General features: G+C 63.7%; 4 protein-coding genes and 1 pseudogene across 7 annotated transcripts in view; all 5 read left to right on the forward strand.

The window, feature by feature from the left end:
• LOC129133920 (transcription factor p65) overlaps positions 1-4,679 on the forward strand; it is a 7,521-nt gene extending 2,842 nt beyond the window's left edge. Inside the window, exons 7-13 of the mRNA XM_077172434.1 lie at positions 149-240; positions 724-852; positions 1,046-1,150; positions 1,706-1,918; positions 2,364-2,444; positions 2,888-2,974; positions 3,353-4,679. Of these exons, the coding sequence (XP_077028549.1) occupies positions 149-240; positions 724-852; positions 1,046-1,150; positions 1,706-1,918; positions 2,364-2,444; positions 2,888-2,974; positions 3,353-3,897 (1,252 nt within the window). The 3' untranslated portion in view covers positions 3,898-4,679. The remainder of the gene's footprint in view (positions 1-148; positions 241-723; positions 853-1,045; positions 1,151-1,705; positions 1,919-2,363; positions 2,445-2,887; positions 2,975-3,352) is intronic.
• A 189-nt stretch (positions 4,680-4,868) lies between these two features.
• On the forward strand, positions 4,869-8,403 carry DRAP1 (DR1 associated protein 1). The gene is made up of 7 exons (XM_054653598.2): positions 4,869-5,024; positions 5,450-5,522; positions 5,780-5,873; positions 6,312-6,431; positions 7,044-7,131; positions 7,241-7,323; positions 7,992-8,403. Exons 1-7 carry the CDS (start codon positions 4,983-4,985, stop codon positions 8,119-8,121), a joined length of 630 nt encoding a protein of 209 aa, XP_054509573.2. The 5' UTR covers positions 4,869-4,982; the 3' UTR covers positions 8,122-8,403.
• A 1,201-nt stretch (positions 8,404-9,604) lies between these two features.
• Positions 9,605-16,103, forward strand: LOC129133916 (solute carrier family 22 member 6-A-like). 4 transcript variants are annotated; one of them, XM_054653596.2, is made up of 11 exons: positions 9,609-9,788; positions 11,472-12,123; positions 12,361-12,464; positions 12,579-12,733; positions 13,228-13,396; positions 13,483-13,606; positions 13,689-13,804; positions 14,108-14,322; positions 14,757-14,865; positions 14,971-15,174; positions 15,819-16,100. In XM_054653596.2, exons 2-11 carry the CDS (start codon positions 11,500-11,502, stop codon positions 15,898-15,900), a joined length of 1,902 nt encoding a protein of 633 aa, XP_054509571.2. In that variant the 5' UTR covers positions 9,609-9,788; positions 11,472-11,499; the 3' UTR covers positions 15,901-16,100. The 4 variants fall into 4 exon arrangements, with proteins under 4 accessions (XP_077028514.1, XP_054509571.2, XP_077028512.1 ...); XM_077172397.1 differs by lacking the exon at positions 9,609-9,788 and adding an exon at positions 9,902-9,930 and having other exon boundaries at positions 15,819-16,102; XM_077172398.1 differs by lacking the exon at positions 9,609-9,788 and adding an exon at positions 10,138-10,160 and having other exon boundaries at positions 15,819-16,103.
• A 952-nt stretch (positions 16,104-17,055) lies between these two features.
• Positions 17,056-17,547, forward strand: LOC143692298 (solute carrier family 22 member 6 pseudogene; annotated as a pseudogene).
• A 231-nt stretch (positions 17,548-17,778) lies between these two features.
• Positions 17,779-21,836, forward strand: LOC129133905 (solute carrier family 22 member 6-A). The gene is made up of 9 exons (XM_054653585.2): positions 17,779-18,069; positions 18,402-18,556; positions 18,815-18,983; positions 19,241-19,364; positions 20,191-20,306; positions 20,434-20,648; positions 20,865-20,973; positions 21,073-21,276; positions 21,624-21,836. The coding sequence occupies exons 1-9, from the start codon at positions 18,023-18,025 to the stop codon at positions 21,706-21,708; spliced, it is 1,224 nt and encodes a 407-aa protein (XP_054509560.2). The 5' UTR covers positions 17,779-18,022; the 3' UTR covers positions 21,709-21,836.
• Positions 21,837-23,249: the final 1,413 nt, after the last annotated feature.

A 23,249-nucleotide genomic window follows, 5' to 3' on the forward strand; every position in this document is an offset into this window, starting at 1 on the left:
AAAGGGGGGGAACTGCCAAAATCCAGTACCCTCCCGGGACTCCTGGGAGCCCCCAAAATTTGGGGTTTCCTCCCTGGAGCGTCCGGAGGGACCCCAGAATCCAAACTGAGCCCTGACCCCCCTGCGAATTCCCCGATTTTGGGCTCAGTTTCCAGAATTTGGGGATTCAGTGCGTGAAGAAGCGAGAGCTGGAGGCGGCTGTGGCCGAGCGGATCCGCACCAACAACAACCCCTTCAACGGTACTGGGAGCACTGGGAGGGACTGGGAGGGACTGGGAGGGACTGGGAGGGGACTGGTGTGTACTGGGATATACTGGTCCATACTGGGCACGACCTGGGGGTGTCACTGGTTTATACTGGTTCATATCGTTTCATACTGGTTTATACTGGGCAGTGCCGGCGGAGCAGCGCGGGGGCGAGTACGACCTGGGGTGTCACTGGTTTATACTGGTCTATGGTGGCTTATGGTGGTTTATACAAGTTTATAGCGGTATATAGCAGCCTGTACTGGTCTGTACTGGTCTGTACTGGTTCATACTGGTCTGTGCTGGTTTCCAGTGCCGGTGGAGCAGCGCGGGGGCGAGTACGACCTGGGGGTGTCACTGGTTTATACTGGTCTATGGTGGCTTATGGTGGTTTATACAAGTTTATAGCGGTATATACCGGTCTGTACTGGTCTGTACTGGTCTGTACTGGTTCATACTGGTCTGTGCTGGTTTCCAGTGCCGGCGGAGCAGCGCGGGGGCGAGTACGACCTGGCCGCCGTCCGGCTCTGCTTCCAGGTGTGGGTGAGGGGCCCGGGGGGGCTGCGGCCTCTCCCCCCCGTCCTGTCCCAGCCCATCTACGACAACCGTGAGTGACTTGGGGGGGCATTGGGGACACACCTGGGGACATTGGGGACACACCTGGGGGGACATTGGGGACATTGGGGACACACCTGGGGACACACCTGGGACACTTGTGGGACACCTGTGGGACCCCCCCGGTGTCCCCAGTGACCCCGGTGACCCCGCGGTGACCCCGTTGTCCCCCCCGGTGTCCCCAGGTGCCCCCAGCACGGCCGAGCTGCGCATTTGCCGCGTCAACCGCAACTCCGGGAGCTGCCGGGGCGGGGACGAGATCTTCCTGCTGTGTGACAAGGTGCAGAAAGGTGAGGGACAGCCCGAAAACACCCCGAAAACAACACCCTGAAAACACCCTGAAAACACCCCAAAAACAACGCCCTGAAAACATCCCAAAAATACCCCTAAAATACCCCAAAAATACCCCAAAAACAGGACACCCCAAAACCTGGGACATCCTGAACTGGGGACACCCCGAAAATGGGACACCCTGGACCTGGGACCCCCAAAACCTGGGGATATCTGTGTCTGTGTCCCCATGCGTGTCCCTGTCTCGTGTCCCTGTCCCCATGCCCTGTCCCCATGCCCTGTCCCTGTCCTTGAGCCCTCTCCATGTCCCCTGGTGTCCCCTGCTGTCCCCACGGTGTCCCCACGGTGTCCCTGTCCCCACAGAGGACATCGAGGTCCGTTTCTGGGCTGAGAGCAGGGAGGCCAAGGGCTCATTCAAGCAGGCCTGTCCCTGTCCCTGTCCCCGTCCCTGTCCCCGTCCCTGTCCCCATGCCCTGTCAGTGTCCCCATGCCCTGTCCCCTGGTGTCCCCTGCTGTCCCCACGGTGTCCCCACGGTGTCCCCCTGTCCCCACAGAGGACATCGAGGTCCGTTTCTGGGCCGAGGGCTGGGAGGCCAAGGGCTCGTTCGCGCAGGCCGACGTTCACCGCCAGGTCGCCATCGTGTTCCGCACGCCGCCCTTCCGGGACCCCGCGCTGCGCGCCCCGGTCACCGTGCGCATGGAGCTGCAGCGGCCCTCGGACCGCCAGCGCAGCGCCCCCGTGGACTTCAGATACCTGCCCCACCAGGGTGGGCCTGGGCAGGGGGCTAGGGGGGGCTGTGGGGCAGCTATGGGGGGCTAGGGGCAGTTATGGGGTCCCTATGGGACATTCTGGATCCACGGAGCTGCAGCGGCCCTCGGATCGCCAGCACAGCGCCCCCGTGGATTTCTGCTACCTGCCCCACCAGGGTGGGCTTGGGGAGGGGGCTACAGGGGGCTATGGGGCAGTTATGGGGTCCTTAGTGTGGGTTTGGGGGGCTCCAGGGTCCTTTTGGGGCATCCTCAGGTGACTCTGGGGCGTTCCCAGCTCCCTGGATCCCATTGATTCCTATTCCCATTGCAGCTCCCATTGACTTCCCATTCCTGCCCCACCAGGGCGGGCTTGGGGAGGGGTCTGGGGGGCTCGCAGGGGGTCTCAGGCAGGTGCCAGGCCTCACTGGGATCTCACTGGTGTCACTGGTGTCACTGGTGCAGGGGACCTGCAGTGCATCGAGGAGAAGCGCAAGCGGACGCGGGAAACGTTCCGCTCCTTCATCCAGCGCAGCCCCCTGCCCGGTGGGAATTCGGGGGGATTCGGGGGGATTTGGGGGATTACTGGGGTCCCTGGGGGGATTATTGGGGTCCCTGGGGGGCTTCGGGGGGATTTGGGGGATTATTGGGGTCCCTGGGGGGCTTCGGGGGGATTTGGGGGATTATTGGGGTCCCTGGGGGGCTTTGGGGGGGATTTGAGGGGATTATTGGGGTCCCTGGGGAGATTATTGGGGTCCCTGGGGGGCTTTGGGGGGGATTTGCAGGGATTATTGGGGTCCCTGGTGGGTCTGGAGGGGAAATTGAGAGTCCCTGCGGGAGATTTGGGGGATCCCAGGAGGGTTTGGGGTCCCTGGGGGGGCTCCAGAGGGGATTTGGGGTCCCCGGGGTGGTCTCTGAGGAGGTTTTTGGGGGTCCCAGGGGGTATTTGGGGTCCCTGGGGGGGTCCCTGACCCCCATTTCCCCCCCAGCTCCAGCCTCCAGCGAGTCGCGGCCCCCCCGGCGCCTGGCGGTGCCCTCGAGAGCCCCCCCGGCCCCCCAGAACCCCCCCAGTGCGGGTGAGCGGGGAACTGGGAGGGACTGGGACAAACTGGGAGGGACTGGGGGAGACTGGGAGGGACTGGGAGGGACTGGAACAAATTGGGACAAACTGGGAGGGACTGGGAGGGACTGGGACAAATTGGGAGGGACTGGGGGAGACTGGGGGAGACTGGGAGGGACTGGGAGCACTGGGAATGGGAGGAACTGGGAGCACTGGGAGGGACTGGGAGGGACTGGGGGAGGAAAATGGGTGGTGGGAGGAAAGGAGGGAATTGGGGAGGGGGAAATTGGGGGTAAATGGGGAGGGGTAAATGGGGCTGGGGGCGATTTTGGGGGGACAATGGGGGAAATTGGGGGGCGTTGAGCCCCTCCCTCACCCTCCCCTCCCCCCCCAGCTCCCTCCTTCTCTTTCGGGGGTCCCGGGGGGCTCCTGGGGGCGCCGCCCCCCCCCGAGGCCGAGCCTTTGTCGGAGGCGCTGCTGCAGCTGCAATTTGAGGAGGGGTCCCCCCAAATCCCCCAAATCCCCCAAATCGGGGGTGGGGGGGGGTCCAGCAGCGTGACCCCCCCCCAGTTGGATTTTGGGGCCCTTTTGGGGGACTCCCCCTTCCCCCCCCTGGACCCCCTGAACCCCTCGGAGCTCCAGCGCCTGCTGGGACCCCCCGAGCTCCCCCCGAACTTCGGGGACCCCTCCCCAGATTTTGGGGGGGGGGTTTCAGAGCTGCCCCCCCCTCCCGCCCAGGATTTTGCGGGGGGTCCCCCCATGCTGATGTCGTACCCCGAGGCCATCGCCCGCCTGGTGCAGAGCCAGGCCCCCCCCGCCCCGGGGGCGCCCCCCGAAATGGGGCTGGGGGCGGAGCTGGGGGGCGGTGGGGAGGACTCGCTGCCCTCCCTGGGCGAGCTCGACTTCAGCGCCTTCCTCAGCCAGTTCCCCTCCTCCTGACTGGGACACACTGGGACGGACTGGGAGGGGGCATGGGGGGCTACTGGGAGCCACTGGGAGGGTCTGAGGCTTTACTGGGAGTTACTGGGAGGTGTCTTAGGGTTTGTTGGGGCTTACTGGGAGGCTTTCGGGGGTTACTGGGACTTGCGGTGAGTTACTGGGAAGCGTCTGAGGGCTACTGGAGTGTACTGGGAGTTACTGGGAGGCTTCTAGTGTTAACTGGGAGTTACTGGGAGTCAATGGGAGGCCTTTAGGGGTTATTGGGAGTCACTGGGATGGATCTCGGGGGGCTACGGGGGTGGTTTGGGGGGCACTGGGAGGGTCTGAGGCTTTACTGGGAGTTACTGGGAGGGTTCTAAGGGTTACTGGGAAGCTTCTAGTGTTTACTGGGACTTACTGGGAGTCACTGGGAGGCTTTCAGGGGTTACTGGGAGGCTACTGGGGAGCATTGAGGGCTACTGGGGTGTACTGGGAGTCACTGGGAGCTCTCTGCGGTTACTGGGACACAACTGGGAGTCACAACTGGGAATTCTGTGCGGTTACTGGGAGCGACTGGGAGGACACCGAGTGCCTGCTGGGGGTTACTGGGAGCTACTGGGGGGGGGTTCCTGGGTGCCTTTTTAGGGGGGATCCCCGCTTCGCCCCGCCCCCCGGGGCACAGCAGCCAATGGGAGCGTGGCCTCCCCTCCCCCCAGCCTTAGCCCCGCCCCCATGGAAGTGCCTTTGGGGGGGAGGGGAAAGCCCCGCCCCTCTCCCCCCACCCCAATAAACGGTCCAAGGCCCGCCTGCGTTTGATTGACAGCTGAGGGGCGTGGCTTGTACACACAGGGGCGTGGTTTTTGTTATGGGCGTGGTTTATTTACGGGGGCGTGTCCATCTTGGCGCTGCCTCTGCCGGGGCGGGGCTTTGGCGGGAAGGGGCGTGGCCTCGTCCCGGAAGGGGCGGGGCGGGGCGCGCCGGGGAGGCCGCGGCGGAGCCGAGCGGGGGCCGGGGCCGGGGCCGGAGCGGGGCCGGGAGCGGCGGGAGCGGGGCCGGGCGGGACCGTCCGGGATCCCCCGGGATCCCCCGGGGCCAGCGAGGCGGCCATGCCGAGCAAGAAGAAGAAATACAACGCGCGCTTCCCGCCGGTACCGGCTGAGGGGGACGGGGCCGCCATGGAAACGGGGGGGGGCGGGCGGCGGGAAATGGGGGTTACCATGGCAACGGGCGGGGCGGGGAAACGGGGCTTACCGTGGCAACGGGCGGGGGTCACGTCACCATGGCAACGAGGGTGGGGTCATGAGGGTCACCATGGGAACCGCGGTGAGGGCGGGGTTGAGGCTGAGGGGTGGGCGGGGTTTGGGCGGGCGGGGCCGCACGTGAGGGGGCAGGTGGGGGCGCGGCCTGGGGTAGGCGGGGCTCTCCAGGTGAGCTCTCCGGTGAAGGAGGGGGGGCTCAGGTGAAGGAAGGGGGGCTCAGGTGAAGGAAGGGGGGCTCAGATGAGGGAGGGGCTCTCCAGGTGAGCGCGGGATGCTCCAGGTGAGCGCTCAGGTGAGTGTGGGGCTCTGTGCAGGCGCGGATCAAGAAGATCATGCAGACGGACGAGGAGATCGGGAAGGTGGCGGCCGCCGTGCCCGTCATCATCTGTATCCTCGGCACACCTGGGCACACCTGGGCACACCTGGGACCCCGCCCTGCTCACCTGTGTCCCTGGGGCTGTCACCTGCGTGCCTGGGGCTGTCTCTGTGTCCCTGGGGGTGTCCCCTGCGCACCTGTCCGTCTGTCCCTGCACACCTGTCTGTCCGTCTGTCCCGCACACCTGTGGGTATCCCTGGGGTGTCACCTGTGTACCTGTCCGTCCGTCCGTCCGTCCGTCCGTCCGTCCTTAGCTCTGCGCTCCCAGCGCGGGCCCTGGAGCTGTTCCTGGAGTCGCTGCTGCGCAAGGCGTGTCACGTGACCCAGTCCCGCAACGCCAAGACCATGACGACGTCACACCTGTGAGTGCCTCACCTGTCCCCAGGTGTCCCTCACCTGTGAGTGCCTCACCTGTCCCCAGGTGTCCCCAGGTGTCCCTCACCTGTGAGTGCCTCACCTGTCCCCAGGTGTCCCTCACCTGTGAATGCCTCACCTGTCCCCAGGTGTCCTCACCTGTCTCCCACCTCTCCGTCACCTGTCCCCACCCGTCCTCAGGTGTCCTCGCCTGTCCCTCACCTGTCCCCACCTGTCCCCACCTGTTTGGCACACCTGGGCCACCTCAGGGAGTTGGGGGGAAGTGTCCCTGACACACCTGAGGCACTTTTGGGGTGGGTGTGGCTGTCCCAGGTGTGTTGGGCGTGGCCGGGTGGGTGTGGCCCATCCCGGGTGCATTGGGTGTGGCTGGGCAGGTGTGGGCGGGGCCGGGCAGGTGTGGGTGTGGTCTGAGGCCCCGCCCACAGGAAGCAGTGCATCGAGCTGGAGCAGCAGTTCGACTTCCTCAAGGACCTGGTGGCCGCCGTGCCCGACATGCAGGGGGACGGCGATGACACCCACGGCGACGGGGACAGGGGCCCCCGCAGGTGAGCACACCTGGGGACACACCTGGGACACACCTGGGGACAGCCCTGGGATACTGTGGGGACACACTTGGGTACCTGGGGGACACCTGGGACACACCTGGGCACACCTGGGGGACACCTGGGACATACCCAGGTACCTGGGGACATCCCTGGATACCTGGGGACACACCTGGGGAGATCCCTGGGCACCTGAGGGACACTTGGGGACACTTCTGGATACCTGGGGGACACCTGGGGATACCTTTGGATACTTTGGGGACACCTGGGGACCCCCCTGGATATCTGGGGACGCTTCTGGGCACCTTGGGGACCCTTGTGGTGTAGCTGGGGAACACCTGTGGAGCCCTGAGGGACCCCTTGGGACACCTGAGGGACACCTGGGGATACTCTTGGGACACCTGGGGAGGGTCCTGGGGTACCTGAGGGACACCTGAGGGACCCCAGGTTCCTCTGGGACCCACCTGGGAGACCCTCCCCACACCTGAGGTCCCTGAGGGGGGGGGTTGGGGCAGTTTTGGGGTCCCTGAGGGGGGGGGGTTTGGGGCAGTTTTGAGGTCCCTGAGGGGGAGTTTGGGGCCAGGGGGGTCTCTAATGAGGGGGGGTCTCTTTCAGGGGGCGCCGCCCGGGCAGCGGCCGCAAGAACGGGGGTCCCGGGGCCAAGGGGACCCCAAAACAATCGGGGACAGACTCGGAGCAGGAGGTGAGGGGGGTTTGGGGGGTCCTGGGGGGGTTTTGGGGATCCCCTGGGCATGGGGGGGGTGTGGGAGGATTTTGGGGGGGTCCCCTCATTGTCCCCCTGCCCCCCCCAGGAGGACTCTGAGGACAGCGACAGCGACGGCGACGAGGAGACCCCGCAGCCCCCCCCGGCCCCGCCCCCGCTCACCTTCAACAGGTGCGGCCTGGGGGCTCCTGGGGGGGGTTGGGTTTTTTTGGGGGGGTTGGGGTTTTTTTGGGTGTTTTATTGGGGGGTTTTGGGGCGTTTTTTTGAAGTTTTTTTTGAGGTTTACTTGGGGTTTTTTTGGGGGGGGGGGTTTGGGGGGTTGGGGTTTTTTGGGGGGGGTTGGAGTTTTTTTTTGGTGTTTTTTGGGGAGTTTTTGGTGGTTTTTTGAAGTTTTTTTTGAGGTTTATTTGGGTTTTTTTTTTGGGGGGGGGGTTTGGGGGGTTGGGGTTTTTTTGGGGGGGTTTCTTGGGGTTTTTGGGAGGGGGGCTGGGGGTGTTTTGGGGGTGGGTTGAGGTTTTTTTGGGGATTTTTTTTGGGGGGTTTAGGGCTTTTATGGGGATTTTTGGGGGGGTTTCTTGGGGTTTTTGGGGGGGGTTGGGTTTTTTTTTGGGGTTTTTTTGGGGTTTTTTTGGTGGGGGTTTGGGGGTTATTTGGGGGGGTGTTTTGAGGGGGGTTTCTTGGGGTTTTTCGGGGGGGAGTTGGGGGTTTTTTGGGGGGGTTTTTGGGTTTTTTTGGGGGTTTTTGGGGGGGGGGTTTGGGGGTTTTTGGTGGGTTTTTTGGGGGGGGTTGGGGTTTTTTAAGGGTTTTTTCTCCCCCCTCACCGTCCCCTTTTCCCGCAGCCCCGGGGTCCCCTTCGCCCCCCTGGGCCCCCCCACCCTCCCGGGGGGGCTCCCGGGGGGGCTCCCCCCGGCCCCCGGCCCCCCCCGCGCCCGCGAGGAGGAGGAGGAGGATGAAGATTACGATTCCTAGCGCCCCCCACCCCCCAGTTTTTACCCTTTTCTCCAGGATTTTCCCCCATTCCGGGGTCGGGCCCCCCCCTCCCAGTTGGGCCTTACTGGGAGCTGGGCCTGGCCCCAGTTTGGGGGGGCTGGAGGGTACTGGGAGCACTGGGACCCCCCCGGACACACCTGGGACCCCTTTTTGGGGGTGGTGGGGGGCACAGGGGGGGTCGGGGGCTGATTTTGGGGCTCTTTGGGGGCGTTTGCTGAGTCGGGGTTTTTGTATCGGCTCAATAAAGTTCCTGTTTCCATATGGACCCCTCCCAAAAAAAACCAAAACCTGGGACCCCCCCACCCGAAAAAACTCCTGGGACCCCCCAAAAAAAAAACTCTGGGACCCCCCCCCCCACTCCCCCCCCAAAATTCCTGGGACCCCAAAACCTCTGAATTTTCTCCTAAAAAGTCCTGGGACACCCCCCCAAAAAAAACCCTGGGACCCCCCCAGAAACTGGGACCCCTCCCAAAATCCTGGGATCCCAAATCTCTGAATCCCCTCCCCAAATTCCTGGCACCCCTCCCAAAAAAAACCCTGAGATGCCCAAACCCTGGGAGACCCCAAAAAAACTCTGTGACCCCAAAAATTCTCAGACCCACCCCAAAAAAATCCTGAGACCCCAAAAACTCTGAGACCCCCAAATCTCTGAGTTTTCCCTTAAAAAATTCTGGGATCCCAAACCTCTGAATCCCCTCCCCAAATTCCCGGGACCCCTCCCCAGTTCCCATTTCCTTCCTCGGCCACCAGGGGGCGGCAGAGCCCCCACGGGCCCCTATGGGGGATTTTTGGGGGGGGTCCGAGAGGATTTTGGGGTTTTTTGGGGGGGCTTATGGGGTTTGGGGGGTTGTAGGGATTTATAGGGGGATCTTGGGGGTCTGTCGAGGATTTTGGGGGATTTATAGGGGGTCTATAGGAATTTATAGGGGAGCTGAGGGTACCTGGGGGGCGATGGGGGCATTTAGGGCAATTACAGGATCTGCAATGGGGGAGCTTTTGGGGTCTCTGGGGGGTTTTAGGGACCTGCAGGGGCACCGAGAACTTATAGGATCTATAGGGGCCTGCGGGGGGGTGTGTAGGACCCTAAAAAGGGGGGGTTAGAGGGGTCTGGGGGGTCAATGAGCTCCTATAGAGGCTGTCAGGGGCCTATAGGAGCTTTAAGGGGATTTTAGGGGGTCCTTAGGGGCTCGGGGGGCTCTGTAGGGGCTTGGGGGGATTTAGGGGGGTTTATAGGGGTTATAGGGGTTATGGGGGGTCTATAGGGGTTATGGGGGGTCTATAGGGGCTCGGGGAGGCCGTGACAGCTCTCTGGGGGCTCTTGGGGCACCTCGAGGGGCTCCTGGGGGCTCTGTGGGGTCCGGAGTGGGGACACCAACAGGTGGGGGGGGGGTCCCTAAATGTGGGGAGGGGCTCGGGGGGTGCTGATCCATCGGGGGGCCCCTGAGGGGCCGCGGAGCCCCCGGCAGGGCGGGCGGGGGGACCCAGAGGCGTCCGGACCCCCCCGCGGCGCTGGAATTCGCCTCCTTCCCCCCCCCTCCCGTTAATCCCGGTGGCACCAAAAGCGGCGATTTTGGCCTCGTTGTGTAACGGAGGGACCGCGGCGGGGACAGCGGGACAGACGGACAGGGACAGCGCCGCGAGAGCAGGTGGGACACGGGGGGACAGCGGGACAGACGGACAGAGGGACAGACGGACAGGGACAGCGCCGCGAGAGCAGGTGGGACACGGGGGGACAGAGGGACAGACGGACAGAGGGACAGACGGACAGGGACAGCGCCGCGAGAGCAGGTGGGACACGGGGGGACAGCGGGACAGACGGACAGGGACAGGGACAGCGGGACAGACGGACAGGGACAGGGACAGGGACAGACGGACAGGGGGACAGCGGGACAGGGACAGACGGACAGGGACAGCGGGACAGCGCCGGGAGAGCAGGTGGGACACGGGGGGACAGCGGGACAGACGGACAGGGACAGGGACAGGGGGACAGACGGACAGGGACAGCGCCGGGAGAGCAGGTGGGACATGGGGGGGACAGCGGGACAGACAGACAGGGGACAGGGACAGAGGGACAAGAACAGGGGGAACAGGGACAATTGGGGGACCCCCGGGACAGGTGGGGTTTGGGGGAGCAAAGGGTGAGGGGACAACAGATGGGGACAGTGGGGGGGACCTCGGGATGGGGGTGGCACCTGGAGGACAGGAGGGGACAGGAGGGGACAGGAGGGGACAGGAGGGGACAGGTGGGGACAGGTGGGGATTCCTGGGGCAGGACTGGGGGGGACATTTGGGGGACACAGGAACAGGTTGGGACACCAGGAAGGGGTTGGGGACATTGTTGGGGGGGTTGGGGACATTGGACGGGTTGGGGACATCGTGGGGGGACACTGGGACAAGCTGGGGACACTGGGGGTGTGGTGGGGACAGGGGTTGGGTTGGGGAAATCCCAGAGGGGACACGGGACAGGTTGGGGACATGGTGGGGGGACACAGGACAGGTTGGGGACATCAGGGAGGGTTTGGGGACATCACAGAGGGGACACGGAGCCACAGCTGGCCGGATGTCCCCATCCCTGGGGAGCTGCGCCGAGGTGGAGCAGGGACAGGGACACGCTGCGAGGGGATGGGGACATCAGAGGGGTTGGGGACGTGTGACGCAAGTGGTGACACCGTCCCCAGTGGCCACCACGTCCCCGGCTCCGTGTCCCCTCCCTGTCCCGTGTCCCCATGGCCCTGGGGTTGGCTGTGTCCCCTATGTTGGTGTCCCTCTGTCCCAGTGTCCCATGTCCTGCTGTCCCCATGGGTGAAGATGTCCCCAGACCCCAGTGTCCCCGTGTCCAGCAGTGTCCCTCTGTCCAGCGTTGTCCCTCTGTCCGGCAGTGTCCCCATGTCCAGCAGTGTCCCCATGTCCAGCATTGTCTCTCTGTCCGGCAGTGTCCCCATCCCCAGCAGTGTCCCCATCCCCAGCAGTGTCCCCATCCCCAGCAGTGTCCCTCTGTCCAGCATTGTCCCTCTGTCCGGCATTGTCCCTCTGTCCAGCAGTGTCCCCATCCCCAGCAGTGTCCCTGTCCCCAGCAGTGTCCCTCTGTCCGGCAGTGTCCCTGTCCCCAGCATTGTCCCTCTGTCCGGCAGTGTCCCCATATCCAGCATTGTCCCCGTGTCCAGCATTGTCCCCATGTCCAGCATTGTCCCTCTGTCCGGCAGTGTCCCTGTCCCCAGCAGTGTCCCAGTGTCCAGCATTGTCCCCGTGCCCAGCATTGTCCCCATGTCCAGCAGTGTCCCTGTCCCCAGCATTGTCCCTCTGTCCAGCATTGTCCCTCTGTCCGGCAGTGTCCCCGTGTCCCGCGGTGTCCCCGCGATGCCGTTCGGGGCGGTGCTGGCGCAGGTCGGGGGCCTGGGCCGGTTCCAGGTGCTGCAGACGGCGCTGCTGGCGGTGCCCATCCTGCTCATGGCCAGCCACAACCTCCTGCAGAACTTCACTGCCGCCGTCCCCCCGCACCGCTGCCGTGTCCCCGCTGTCCCCAGCGCCACCCCTGCTGTCCCTGGTGCCACCCCAGCACCAGCCAGTGCCACCCCCGCTGTCCCCGGTGCCACCTCAGCGGCCCCTCGTGACTCCTTGAGAGGCTCCGACACCGTCCTGAGCTCTCCTGGTGGCACCTCGGGGTCACCTGGTGCCACCCTGAGGTCCCCCAGTGGCTTGCACAGCGCCAGTGACACCCGTGTCACACTCGGTGGCACCGTGGGGTCACCTGATGACGCCGGTGTCCAGCCTGATGGCACCTGGGGGTCCCCCAATGGCACCCTGGGGCCCGCTGGTGCCATGCTGGGGTGGTCCAACGTCACCCTGGCGTCCCCTGATGTCACCCTGGGGTCCTGCCGGCGCTACGTGGCCAATGTCACCGGTGGGCCCCGGGCCACCGAGCCGTGCCGTGACGGTTGGGACTACGACCGCAGCATCTACGTGGCCACCATCGTCACCGAGGTGGGGACACGGGGACACGGGGACAGGGAGGGTGGGGAGGTGACCACGGTGTCCTTGGGGGGGACAACACCTCTGTGGGGGCGGGGGGAGGGAGGGGAGAGGGTGGGATTTGGGGTGAGGTGGGAGGGACAAGAGATGGATGGATGGACGGACAAGGGATGGATGGATGGATGGATGGATGATGGATGGAGATGCAGACAGACAGACAGACTGACAGATGTCCCCCTGTCCCCGCAGTGGGACCTGGTCTGTGGCTACCGGCAGCTGCGGCAGATGGCCCAGTCCATCTACATGGCCGGGGTCCTGGTGGGCGCCCTGGTCCTGGGGGGCCTCTCAGACAGGTAAAGGCAGCAGAGACCCCCCTGCCCCTCTGTGCCTCAGTTTCCCTGTGGGGCTCTGGACAGTTCATCCCTCCTGGGATGGCTCCCAGTGGCTCCCAGTGGCTCCTGTTGCAGGTTTGGGCGCAAGGCCATGCTGATGTGGTCCTACCTGCAGCTGGGGGTGATGGGGACCTGCACGGCCTTCGCCCCCAACTACGCCTCCTACTGCGTGTTCCGCTTCGCCGGGGGGATGGCGCTGTCCGGCTTCGGCCTCAGCATCGCCTGCCTGGGTGAGGGGACACGGGGACAGCCCGTGGGCAGGGGGACATGGCCGTGGAGGGGGACAACGCAATGGTCATGGGTGGGGACATGGCCATGGCCATGGGTGGGACAATGCAATGGTCATGGGTGGGGACAGCCATGGATAAGGATGTCCCAATAGTCATTGGTGGGGACATCCCTGTGGCCATGGATGGGGACATGGCCATAATCGTGGAGGGGGACAGCGCAACGACCATGTAGGGGACAATGCAATGGTCATTGGTGGGGACATCCCTGTGGCCACGGGTGGGGACAACCCAATGGTCATGGCGGGGACATCCCATGAGCGAGGACATCCCTGTGGTCATGGCGGGGACATCCCATGAGCGAGGACATCCCTGTGGCCATGCTGGGGTCACACGGCGTGGACGCGTCCGACCGTGCTGGGGTGGCCGCACTGAGCAGGAGGGCCCCAGCTCTGTGGGGACACCCCCAGTGAGCCGTGTCCCCATGTCCCTGGCAGTGGTGGAGTGGATCCCCACGCCCTACCGCGCCATCACCGTGGCCATCACCGGCTTCGCCTACACCCTGGGCCAGATCATCCTGGCCGGGGTGGCCTACGCCGTCCCCCACTGGCGCTGGCTCCAGCTCTCCGTGTCCCTGCCCTTCTTCGTCTTCCTCCTCTACTCTTGGTAGGACGTTGGGCCCCTCGGAGAGGCCGTGGGGATGTGGGGGGGGGCGTGCTGGCCGTGCCTCAGTTTCCCCCGGCTGGCTGCAGGTGGTTGGCGGAGTCGGCGCGGTGGTTGGTGCTCTCGGGCAAGGCCGAGCGGGCAGTGAAGGTCCTGCAGCGCGTGGCCACCTTCAACAACCGCAAGGAGGAGGGGGAGAAGATCACGGTCGAGGTCTGGTGGCCCCGCGGTGGGGATGGGGGCTGGAAACCACCCCCAGGCCCCTCCCCAACCTCTCCCGTTTCCCCTCTCCCAGATGTTGAAGTCCAACATGAAGGAGGAGCTGGCAGCTCTGAAATCCTCCTACACCGTCTCCGACCTGGTCCGGACCCCCGTGATCCGCCACATCTTCTTCTGCCTCTCCATCGTCTGGTGGGGCTGGGGACGAGGAGGGACGGACGGATGGATGGATGAGGGATGGACGGATGGATGGATGGATGGATGGATGGATGGATGGATGGATGGATGGATGGATGATGGATGGATGGATGGAAGGGTAGATGGACAGGTGGCTGGTCAGACTCACAGATGCATGAAGGGAAGGCTGGACAACTGGACACCCAACCAGTGACCCCACCCATCCAACCCTCTCCTCCCCCACCTGCTGTCCCCATCCTGTCCTGTCCCAGGAAGGTGAAGTCACCTCAAGGTCCCCCATCTCCTGCCTCACTCCAGGTTCTCCATCAGTTTCTCCTACTACGGCTTGGCCATGGACCTGCAGAACTTCGGGGTCAGCATTTACCTCATCCAGGTGATTTTCGGCGCCGTTGACTTCCCAGCCAAGGTGGTGGTGACCGTGTCCCTGAGCTATGTGGGCCGGCGGCTCTCGCTCATGGTGGCCTTGTTCCTGGCCGGGCTGGTCATCGTGGCCAACATCTTTGTGCCCACAGGTGGGTGTGGAGGGGGACAGGGGTCTCCATCACTCTGGCCACCAGTGCCCCCAACTTGTCACGTGTCTTCCTCCACGTTTCCATCACTGTGTCCAACCAATGGCCTCATCCCCACCTGCCCGAGGTGTCCTTGCATGGTGGTCAAGCCCCGGTGTCCCCATGTCCCCAGACCCTGTGTCCCATCCCCAGTGTCCCCATGTCCCCACACCCTGTGTCCAATCCCCGGTGTCCCCATGTCCCCCCACCCCATGTCCGATCCCCGGTGTCCCCATGTCCCCCCACCCCGTGTCCAATCCCCAGTGTCCCCGTGTCCCCCCGCAACGTGGTCAAGCCCTGGTGTCCCCATGTCCCCCCGCGCCGTGTCCCATCCCCGGTGTCCCCATGTCCCCCCGCGCCGTGTCCCAGCCCCGGTGTCCCCACGCGTGTCCCCACAGAGCTGCAGACGGTGCGCACAGCGCTGGCCGTCATTGGCAAGGGCTGCCTGTCCGCCTCCTTCAACTGCGTCTTCCTCTACACCACCGAGCTCTACCCCACGCCCATCAGGTACCGCCCCGTCCCTGCGTCCCCAGGGTGGGGCAGGTCCCCGTCACCCCTCCCCGGACACCCCCAGGGTGCCCCGTGCCCCCCGTGACCCTCCCGGCGCCGCAGGCAGACGGGGCTGGGCTTCGGCAGCACCATGGCGCGCGTGGGCGGCATCGTGGCGCCGCTGGTGAAGATGATGGACGAGTACTACCCCTTCCTCCCGCCCGCCGTCTACGGGGTGGCCCCCGTGGTGGCAGCCGTGGCGGCCGCGTTCCTGCCCGAGACCCTCAACACGCCCCTGCCCGACACCATCGAGGAGGTGGAGAACAGGTGGGGACAGGGATGGATGGATGGATGATGGATGGACAATGGATGGATGGATGGACAATGGATGGATGGATGGATGGATGGATGGATGGATGGATGGATGGACAATGGATGGATGGATGGATGGATGGATGGATGGATGGATGGATGGATGGTGTATGGATGGATGGACAATGGATGGATGATGGATGGACAATGGATGGATGGATGGATGGATGGACAATGGATGGATGATGGATAGAGATGGATGGATGGATGGATGGATGGATGGATGGATGGATGGATGGATGGATGGATGGATGATGGATGGAAGATGGATGGATGATGGATGGATGGATGATGGATGGATGGATGGATGGATGGATGGATGGATGGATGGATGGATGGACAATGGATGGATGATGGATGGATGGATGATGGACAATCAATGGATGATGGACAATGATGGACAACCCCAACCCATGAGGAGGTTCAGGGTCAAGGGACCTCTGGCTGCATTGAGGGACAGGTGGATGTATATGCTGGCAGAAGAACGAGCTCTGTGCCTGGCTGAATGCTCGGCCTGGGCCACTCTACCCATACCATGACCCTCCTCCTCCTCCTCCTCCTCCTCCTCCTCCTCCTCCTCCTCCTGCTCCCCCCTGCAGGACCAAGCAGAAGCCAGCAGGTGACCCCAAGGAGAAGATCGCGCTCCAGCCCCAGGACGGGCCCCCCCTGAAGGAGGCCTGAGGGACCCTGGGTGTGGGCACAGCCCCCCAGCCCTGGCCACCAGCGACCACCACCCCAGGGGTCCCCACAGCTTGGGGGGGAGACCTGGGTTGTGACCGGTGACCTCCCGTTGGGGTGGGGACATCTGGGCAGGAATAAAACAGCGCTGGTGGGGACACGTCTCGGGCTCTTATCTGTGCCCCCCCCAGGCCACCCCCAACAATCACATCAAAGGTCACCTCCCGTGGGACAATGCCCAAGGATGTCCCTGAGGTCACTTCCAATGAGGGGACAACCCAGGACCCCTTTTTTTGGAGGTCATCTCCATATGAGGACCCCCCACAACCTTGTCCATCGATGAGGCGGCACCCAAGACCCCCATTTTTAGTGACACCTCATAACCTCGTCCAATGGGACTCTACCCAAGAGCCGTGTCCCCAAAGTCCCCTCACATAAGGTGGCACCAAGAACACCACGCTGGCCATCACCTCCAACAAGACCATCCCAAATAACCCCGAACCAACTCTTCTCCTGGCTGAGGCGCCCCCCAAATCCCAGGGAAGGTGGAGAAGCACCACCCAAATCCCACCCCGCCCCCTCCCGGCACCGCCCCGATGCCCCTTCCCCGATTTCCGTCCCCTGAGGCCACCCCGGCCCTTGCTCCCATTTCTGATGTGTCCCTTGGCCCCATCAACTCCCCATCAAAAATTAACCCCCGGCGGGGAATGCGCTGACCCAGGCAGGGCCACCTCCGTCAGCACCTTTCGGTCGCCTTTTGACCACTGAAATCGCTAAAATTTAACCCAGAGGCGCCAGCGAAGGCCGGACATTGGTCCATGCCAGGAGACCTCCTCTCCCTGCGGTGCCCACCCTGGTGCCACCCAACCTCCTGGACAGCCCCTCTCCAAAACCTGACTTTTCCCCTCAAAACAGCAATGCTGTAAAATAGTAATTAAAATAAATGAGGTATTCCTTGTCTTCCTGCCCCAAATTGCTCCAGTTTTGCCCCACTTTGGGGGACTTTTGCCCCGAAAACACCTTTTTTTTACCCCTGGACACCTTTGTGCTGCACTTTTGCCTTCTCCTGCTGGAAAACCACCAAAAACCCCCCGGAGACGTCAAACATTAACCCAAACCACCCTCGGGTCGGGTTATATAGGAGACCACCCCCGGGCGCTGCTGGAGGGAAGACACCGCGTGGCACAGGGAGGCGTTTTTGGGGTGAAACCCCTGAAATCCGGGGCTCTGCATGGCTGTGGGGCGTTCCCCGGCCCCGGTGGTGGTGGCACGATGGCTTTCGCCAGCCTCCTGGAGCACGTGGGGGGCATGGGGCGCTTCCAGGTGCTCTCGGTGCTGCTCCTGTCCCTGCCCGTGCTGATGATGGCCAGCCACAACCTTCTTCAGAACTTCACCGCCGCCACCAGCGAGCACCGGTGCCGCCCGCGCCCGGGGGCCAACGCCAGCGGCCTCGACCCCGAGGCCCTGCTGAGGGTCTGGGTGCCCCGTGGGGAGCGGTGCCGGCGCTTCGTGACGCCCCAGTGGTGGCTTTTGGAGGCCAACGGCTCGGAGCCCACCAACAGCTCCTGGCCGGAGACGGAGCCGTGCGGGGATGGTTGGAGCTACGACCGCAGCGTCTTCACCAGCACCATCATCACGGAGGTGGGATGACGATGGGGGGGTTTTGAGGGGGTGTCTGGTGGGCTTTTCACCCAATTCCATGGGTGGGTCCCACCTGGAGGCACCAACGAAGGGTCTGCTGCCAACACGGCATTGACCACTCCCAACTGGAGCATCTTCCCTGCTCGACCTTCGGTGGAGATGTCAACACCAGGAAGGCTCAGGAGGGGAAGGGATGGATGGGGAGGTGGTGGCCATCCACAAGGGGGTCACAAGGGGGTCACAAGGAGGTCACAGGACCCTTGGATGGACCTTCCAACCACAGCAATGCCGGCAAGGTGGCCAAGCATTCATTGTCACCTTTCCGTTGGCCATTCATTGACCTTTTTGGCCGTTTTTGGTGGGTTTGGGGTTTGGGAGGCCTGAGGGGACCCTGAGCTCTGTCCCACCCCGTGTCCTCGTCCCTCGGCAGTGGGACCTGGTGTGCAGCTCCCGGGGGCTCAAGCAGCTGGCGCAGTCGCTCTACATGGCCGGAGTCCTGGTGGGCGGCGTCTTCGGGGGGCTCTCGGACAGGTGAGGGGGTCCTGCAGGCAGGTGGGGTGGCACCAGGGGGGTCCTCTCGCCTTCTCTGCCTCCTCTTCATTTCCTCCTTCCCTTTCTCTTCCTCGTCCTCTTTTTCCTCCTCATCCCCTTTTTTTCCTCAACCCCTTCCTCTTCCTCACCTTCCTCACCTCTCTTCCCCCTCCTCACCCTCTTCCTCTTCACCCCCTCTTCCTTCTCCTGCCCCTTTCTTCATCCTTCTTGTTTCCTCCTCCTCCTCTCTTTCTCTTCCTCCTCCTCCTCCCCCAGCCCCATTTCTTCATCCTCACCCCCGGCTGCTCCTCCTCCTCCTCATCCCCGCCCAGGTTCGGCCGCCGCTCGGTGCTCACCTGGTGCTACCTGCAGATGGCCACCATGGGCACCTGCTCGTCCTTCGCGCCCACTTTCAGCGTGTACTGCCTGTTCCGCTTCCTGACGGGCATGGCCTTCTCGGGCATCGTCCTCAACAGCGTCTCCCTCTGTACGTCACCCCTGGGCGCCCACCTGGGTGGGCTCCGTGTCCCCCTCAACCTGTGGGAGCCATCTCGATGGTGTCCGTGTCCTCCAGGCACCATCCTGGGGGTCTCTGTGTCCTCCAGGCACCACCCTGGTGATCTCCATGTCCCCTGGGCACCATCCTGGTGGTCTCCCTGTCCCCTGGGCACCATCCCGGTGGTCTCCCTGTCCCCTGGGGTGCCAGTGGGCACTCCCAGGGGTCCCCACGTGCCGTGTCCCGCAGCTCTGGAGTGGATGCCGACGCACATGCGGGCGCTGGTGGGCACCTTCATGGGCTACTGCTACACTGCCGGGCAGTTCCTGCTGGCCGGCGTCGCCTTCGCCGTCCCCGACTGGCGCCAGCTGCAGCTCGTGGTGTCCCTGCCCTTCTTTGGCTTCTTCCTCTACTCCTGGTGAGGAGGAGGAGGGATGGATGGATGGATGGATGGATGGATGGATGGATGGATGGATGGATGATGGATGATGGATGGATGGATGGATGGATGGATGGATGGATGGACAGATGGATGGATGGATGGATGGAGCTGTGGGGCCTGCACGGACATGGGGGACACGCGGCGATGACCAGAGGGACAGGGGGACGTTGCTGGTGGGATGGAGGTGGGACAGTGACCATACCTGGGCTCCTGCCCCGTCCCCTCCCACACAGGTGGCTGACAGAGTCAGCGCGGTGGCTCGTCATGGTGGGGAGGTCCCACCAGGCCCTGCGGGAGCTCCAGAAGGTGGCCAGGATCAACGGGAAGAAGGAGGAAGGGGACAAGCTCGACATAGAAGTAAAAGGCTCCATCGGGTCCCCCAGGGTGTCCCTGGGGTGTTTTATAGGGATCCCTTGAATATTCACCCCATGGACAGCTGTCCATCCATGGTCACTGTGTCCATCATCCCTTACACACCCCGTCCATCCATCCCCTCATCATCCCAGTGACATCCATCATCTCCATCTCCTCCATCTCCGCCCATCCCACCCATCCCATCCATCCATGAATCCACCACCTCCATCCCACCACCACGCTGTCCATCCATGGTCACTGTGTCCATCATCCCTTACGCACCCCGTCCATCCATCCCCTCATCATCCCAGTGACATCCATCATCTCCATCTCCTCCATCTCCACCCATCCCATCCATCCATGAATCCATCACCTCCATCCCACCACCTCCACCCCACCACCACGCTGTCCATCCATGGTCACTGTGTCCATCATCCCTTACGCACCCCGTCCATCCATGCACTCATCATCCCAGTGACATCCTACTCCTCCATCTCCTCCATCTCCACCCATCCCACCCGTCCATGAATCCATCACCTCCATCCCACCACCTCCATCCCACCCCCATGCTGTCCATCCATGGTCACTGTATCCATCATCCCTTATGCACCCTGTCCATCCATCCACTCATCATCTCAATGACATCCATCTCCTCCATCTCCACCCATCCCATCCATCCCCTCACCCATCCATGAATCCACCACCTCCATCCCACCACCCACCCACGACCCCCCCTTCCCTTTTTCCACCCATCCTGCCCAGACCTGCCCAGGTACAAGAGGGTCCCCAGTGCCCCACCCGCATCCCAGAGCCCCCCCTGTCCCTCCAGACCCTGAGGTCCCACATGGAGAAGGAGATGACGTCGTCAAAGACCCGCCACACCGTGGTTGACCTGGTCCGGACGCCGGTCCTGCGCCGCATCTCCTTCTGCCTCTGCTTCGTGTGGTACGGCCGGCGGTGGAGGACACCAGTGGGTGGTTGTCCATCCCCCTCCACGTCCTCAACCTCCCCGTGCCACCCCACACCTCCTCACGGGTGACATCTTCACCTCCTCTCCCCCCTCGTGGCTCAGGTTCTCCACCAGCTTCGCCTACTACGGGCTGGCCATGGACCTGCAGAACTTTGAGTTCAACATCTACGTGATCCAGCTGATCTTCGGCGCCGTGGACATCCCGGCCAAGCTGGTGTCCATCCTCACCATCACCTACGTGGGGCGCCGCTTCACCCAGGCCGCCGCCCTCATCCTGGCCGGCTTGGCCATCCTGGCCAACGTCTTGGTGCCACGAGGTGAGACCAGGGATGGTGGCAGTGGTGTCCCCTCATCTCCAACCTCCCTGGGAGGGCCCAGACGAGCTCAACCCATTGATGGAACATCCAGGTTGCGTCATTTTAGCTTTTTATGGGGGATTTGCCCCAAATCCTGGTGTTTGGGGTCTTTTGTCAAGTGAGCTCAGCCCAGGTGGGGACATTGAGGTGACTCCCAGGTGTCCCTCTGTCCCGCAGAACTCCGGACACTCCGGACAGCCCTGGCCGTCTTTGGGAAAGGTTGTTTGGCCGCGTCCTTCAACTGCGTCTTCCTCTACACGGGCGAGCTCTACCCCACGGTGATCCGGTAAGGAGGGGACGTGGCTGGGTGGTGCCTCAGGTGGTGCCTCAGGTGGACCCTCCGGTGGTGCCTCAGGTGGCCTCAGGAGCTCTGCGTGTCCCACAGGCAGACGGGCATGGGCTTGGCCAACACCATGTCGCGGCTGGGCAGCATCATGGCGCCCCTGGTGAAGATGGCGGGCGAGCTGTTCCCGGCGCTGCCCTTCGTCATCTACGGCGCCGCGCCCGTGGTCTCGGGGCTGGTGGCCGCCCTCCTGCCCGAGACACGGAACGTGGCCCTGCCCGAGACCGTGGAGGAGGTGGAGGGAAGGTGGGGCTGGAGAGGGATGAGGGGATGGATGGATGGGTGGTGGGATGGGATGGAGGGTGGGGAGGGACAGAGGTAGAGAAGATGGTTGAACGTGGGGGTGGAGGGATGGATGGATGATGGATGGATGGATGGATGGGCGGATGGATGGATGATGGATGGATGGATGATGGATCAATGATGGATGGATGGATGATGGATCAATGATGGATTGGTGGATGATGGATCAATGATGGATCAATGATGGATGATGGATGGAGGGAAGAATGGAAGGATGGACGGACGCCCATCCCAGCACCACAGAAACCCCCCTGTTCCCTCCAAGCCCCTCATCCCTCCCTCCCCACCAGGACAAGATCCCAGAAGGACGAATCCCGGCATCTCCAGGTCCCCCTCCAGCCCACCCCATCCAGCAACTCCACAGGGCCCCGTTAATGCCCCCGCACACCAGGGAACCCCCAAAATCCTCCCCCCTCGCCGCTCCTGATGGACGAACGAGTGGGATTTGGGGGTGGAGGAGCTCCAAACGCCCCCCAAGAGCAAAGGGACAGCAGTGACCACAAGGACCCGGCCGTCCCTTCCCTGTGGATTTGGGGGGGACACTGGGCCCCCCCAAATCTCCACATCGAGGACGTTTCGGCCGTGCTGGAATAAAAACCAATAAAAGCAAAGCTCGAGTGCGATGCGGCCGGTGGGGGTGGGGGTGGGGGGGTGGGGGTGGGGTTGTTTTCCCACGGCCGCGGGGGGTCCCGCGCAGCCGGGCCGGGCCCGCCCCGAAGGAAAACACGAGAACAGCGGGAACAGCGCGGGAACAGCGGGAACAGCGGGAGCAGCGGGAACAGCGGGAGCAGCGGGAACAGCGGGACCCCCCCGGCCCCTCCCCCTCGGCCCGAGCTGCCGGGGATGGGCAAGGCCGGGAGACAGCGCGGGAAGGATCCGGGATCCCCAGGATCGGGGATCAAGGGGATCGGGGACCCCAGGAACCAGGATTCCGGGGATTGGAGAGCCCAGGATCAAGGATCCTGAGGATCGGGGATCCTGAAATTGGGGACCCTGAGGATTGGGGACCCCGAGGATTGAAGATCCCAGGGATTGGGGATCCCGAGGATTGGAGGATCCTGAGGATTTGGGATCCTGGGGATTGGGGACCCCAGGGATTGGGGATCACGGGGATCAGGGATCCTGGGGATTGGAGATCCTGGTGTTTGGGGACCCCAGGAATTTGGGATCCTGAGGATCAGAGATCCCAGGGATTGGGGATCCAGAGGATTGGGGATCCCCATGATTGGGTATCACGGGAATTGGGGACCCCAAGAATCCCCATGTCCAGGTGCCCGGGGATCCCAAGGACCCCCAGACCCTGTTCCTGGACCCCAAAGACCCAGATGCCAAGGATTCAGGTGTTTGGATCCCAGGGACACAAAATCCAGGGTACCCTGACATCCCAAGAGCTCAGGGATCTCCAGGACTCAGGGATCCCAAGGATCCTGAGGATCCCAAGGACCAAGGACTCCAATGCCTGAGTGTCCAGGGATCCCAAGGATCCCAGGGATCCAGACCAAAGATCCCGACATTCTGAGGGCACGGGGATGTCCCAGAAGTCCCCAGGAGCCAGAGATCCCGAGGATCCGTCCACGTGTCCTCACACCTGGCTGGCGCCCATCCCGGGGCCCGGCTCCCCCCGTCCCTGCCACGCTCCGCTGCCCCCGCCGCCCTCCTGCCCGGGGTCCAAGGGGCTCCCACGACGCGGTTCAGAGCCCCCGGGACTTGGCCTCATCAATGATCCACCCTGGAGGGGCCCGGAGGGGCCCGGGGGTCCCCGTCTGCCACAGCCTGGGGGCTCCCGGGGCGAGGATGAGGATGGGCCGGGCTGGGTGCGGTGAAGGGGCAGCCCCCGGGTGGCCCGGGTGGGCCCGGCGTGGTCGGCACCGGCATTTCCGGCCCGGGAGCGTCTCCAGCGATCCATGGCGGGGTCC

The sequence above is a fragment of the Agelaius phoeniceus genome, chromosome 38 (assembly GCF_051311805.1).
Source record: "Agelaius phoeniceus isolate bAgePho1 chromosome 38, bAgePho1.hap1, whole genome shotgun sequence".
Lineage (NCBI taxonomy): Eukaryota > Metazoa > Chordata > Aves > Passeriformes > Icteridae > Agelaius > Agelaius phoeniceus.

Coding starts and splice junctions, on each gene's coding strand:
- LOC129133916 (XM_054653596.2), top strand. CDS start 11,500: ATGCCGTTCGGGGCGGTGCTGGCGCAGGTCGGGGGCCTGGGCCGGTTC. Junction 12,734..13,227: donor CCTCAGCATCGCCTGCCTGG/GTGAGGGGACAC, acceptor TGTCCCTGGCAG/TGGTGGAGTGGATCCCCACG. Junction 14,866..14,970: donor CTCTACCCCACGCCCATCAG/GTACCGCCCCGT, acceptor CCGGCGCCGCAG/GCAGACGGGGCTGGGCTTCG.
- DRAP1 (XM_054653598.2), top strand. CDS start 4,983: ATGCCGAGCAAGAAGAAGAAATACAACGCGCGCTTCCCGCCG. Junction 5,874..6,311: donor ACCATGACGACGTCACACCT/GTGAGTGCCTCA, acceptor CCCCGCCCACAG/GAAGCAGTGCATCGAGCTGG. Junction 7,132..7,240: donor GGACAGACTCGGAGCAGGAG/GTGAGGGGGGTT, acceptor TGCCCCCCCCAG/GAGGACTCTGAGGACAGCGA.
- LOC129133905 (XM_054653585.2), top strand. CDS start 18,023: ATGGCCGGAGTCCTGGTGGGCGGCGTCTTCGGGGGGCTCTCGGACAG. Junction 20,649..20,864: donor CAACGTCTTGGTGCCACGAG/GTGAGACCAGGG, acceptor TCTGTCCCGCAG/AACTCCGGACACTCCGGACA. Junction 21,277..21,623: donor GTGGAGGAGGTGGAGGGAAG/GTGGGGCTGGAG, acceptor CCTCCCCACCAG/GACAAGATCCCAGAAGGACG.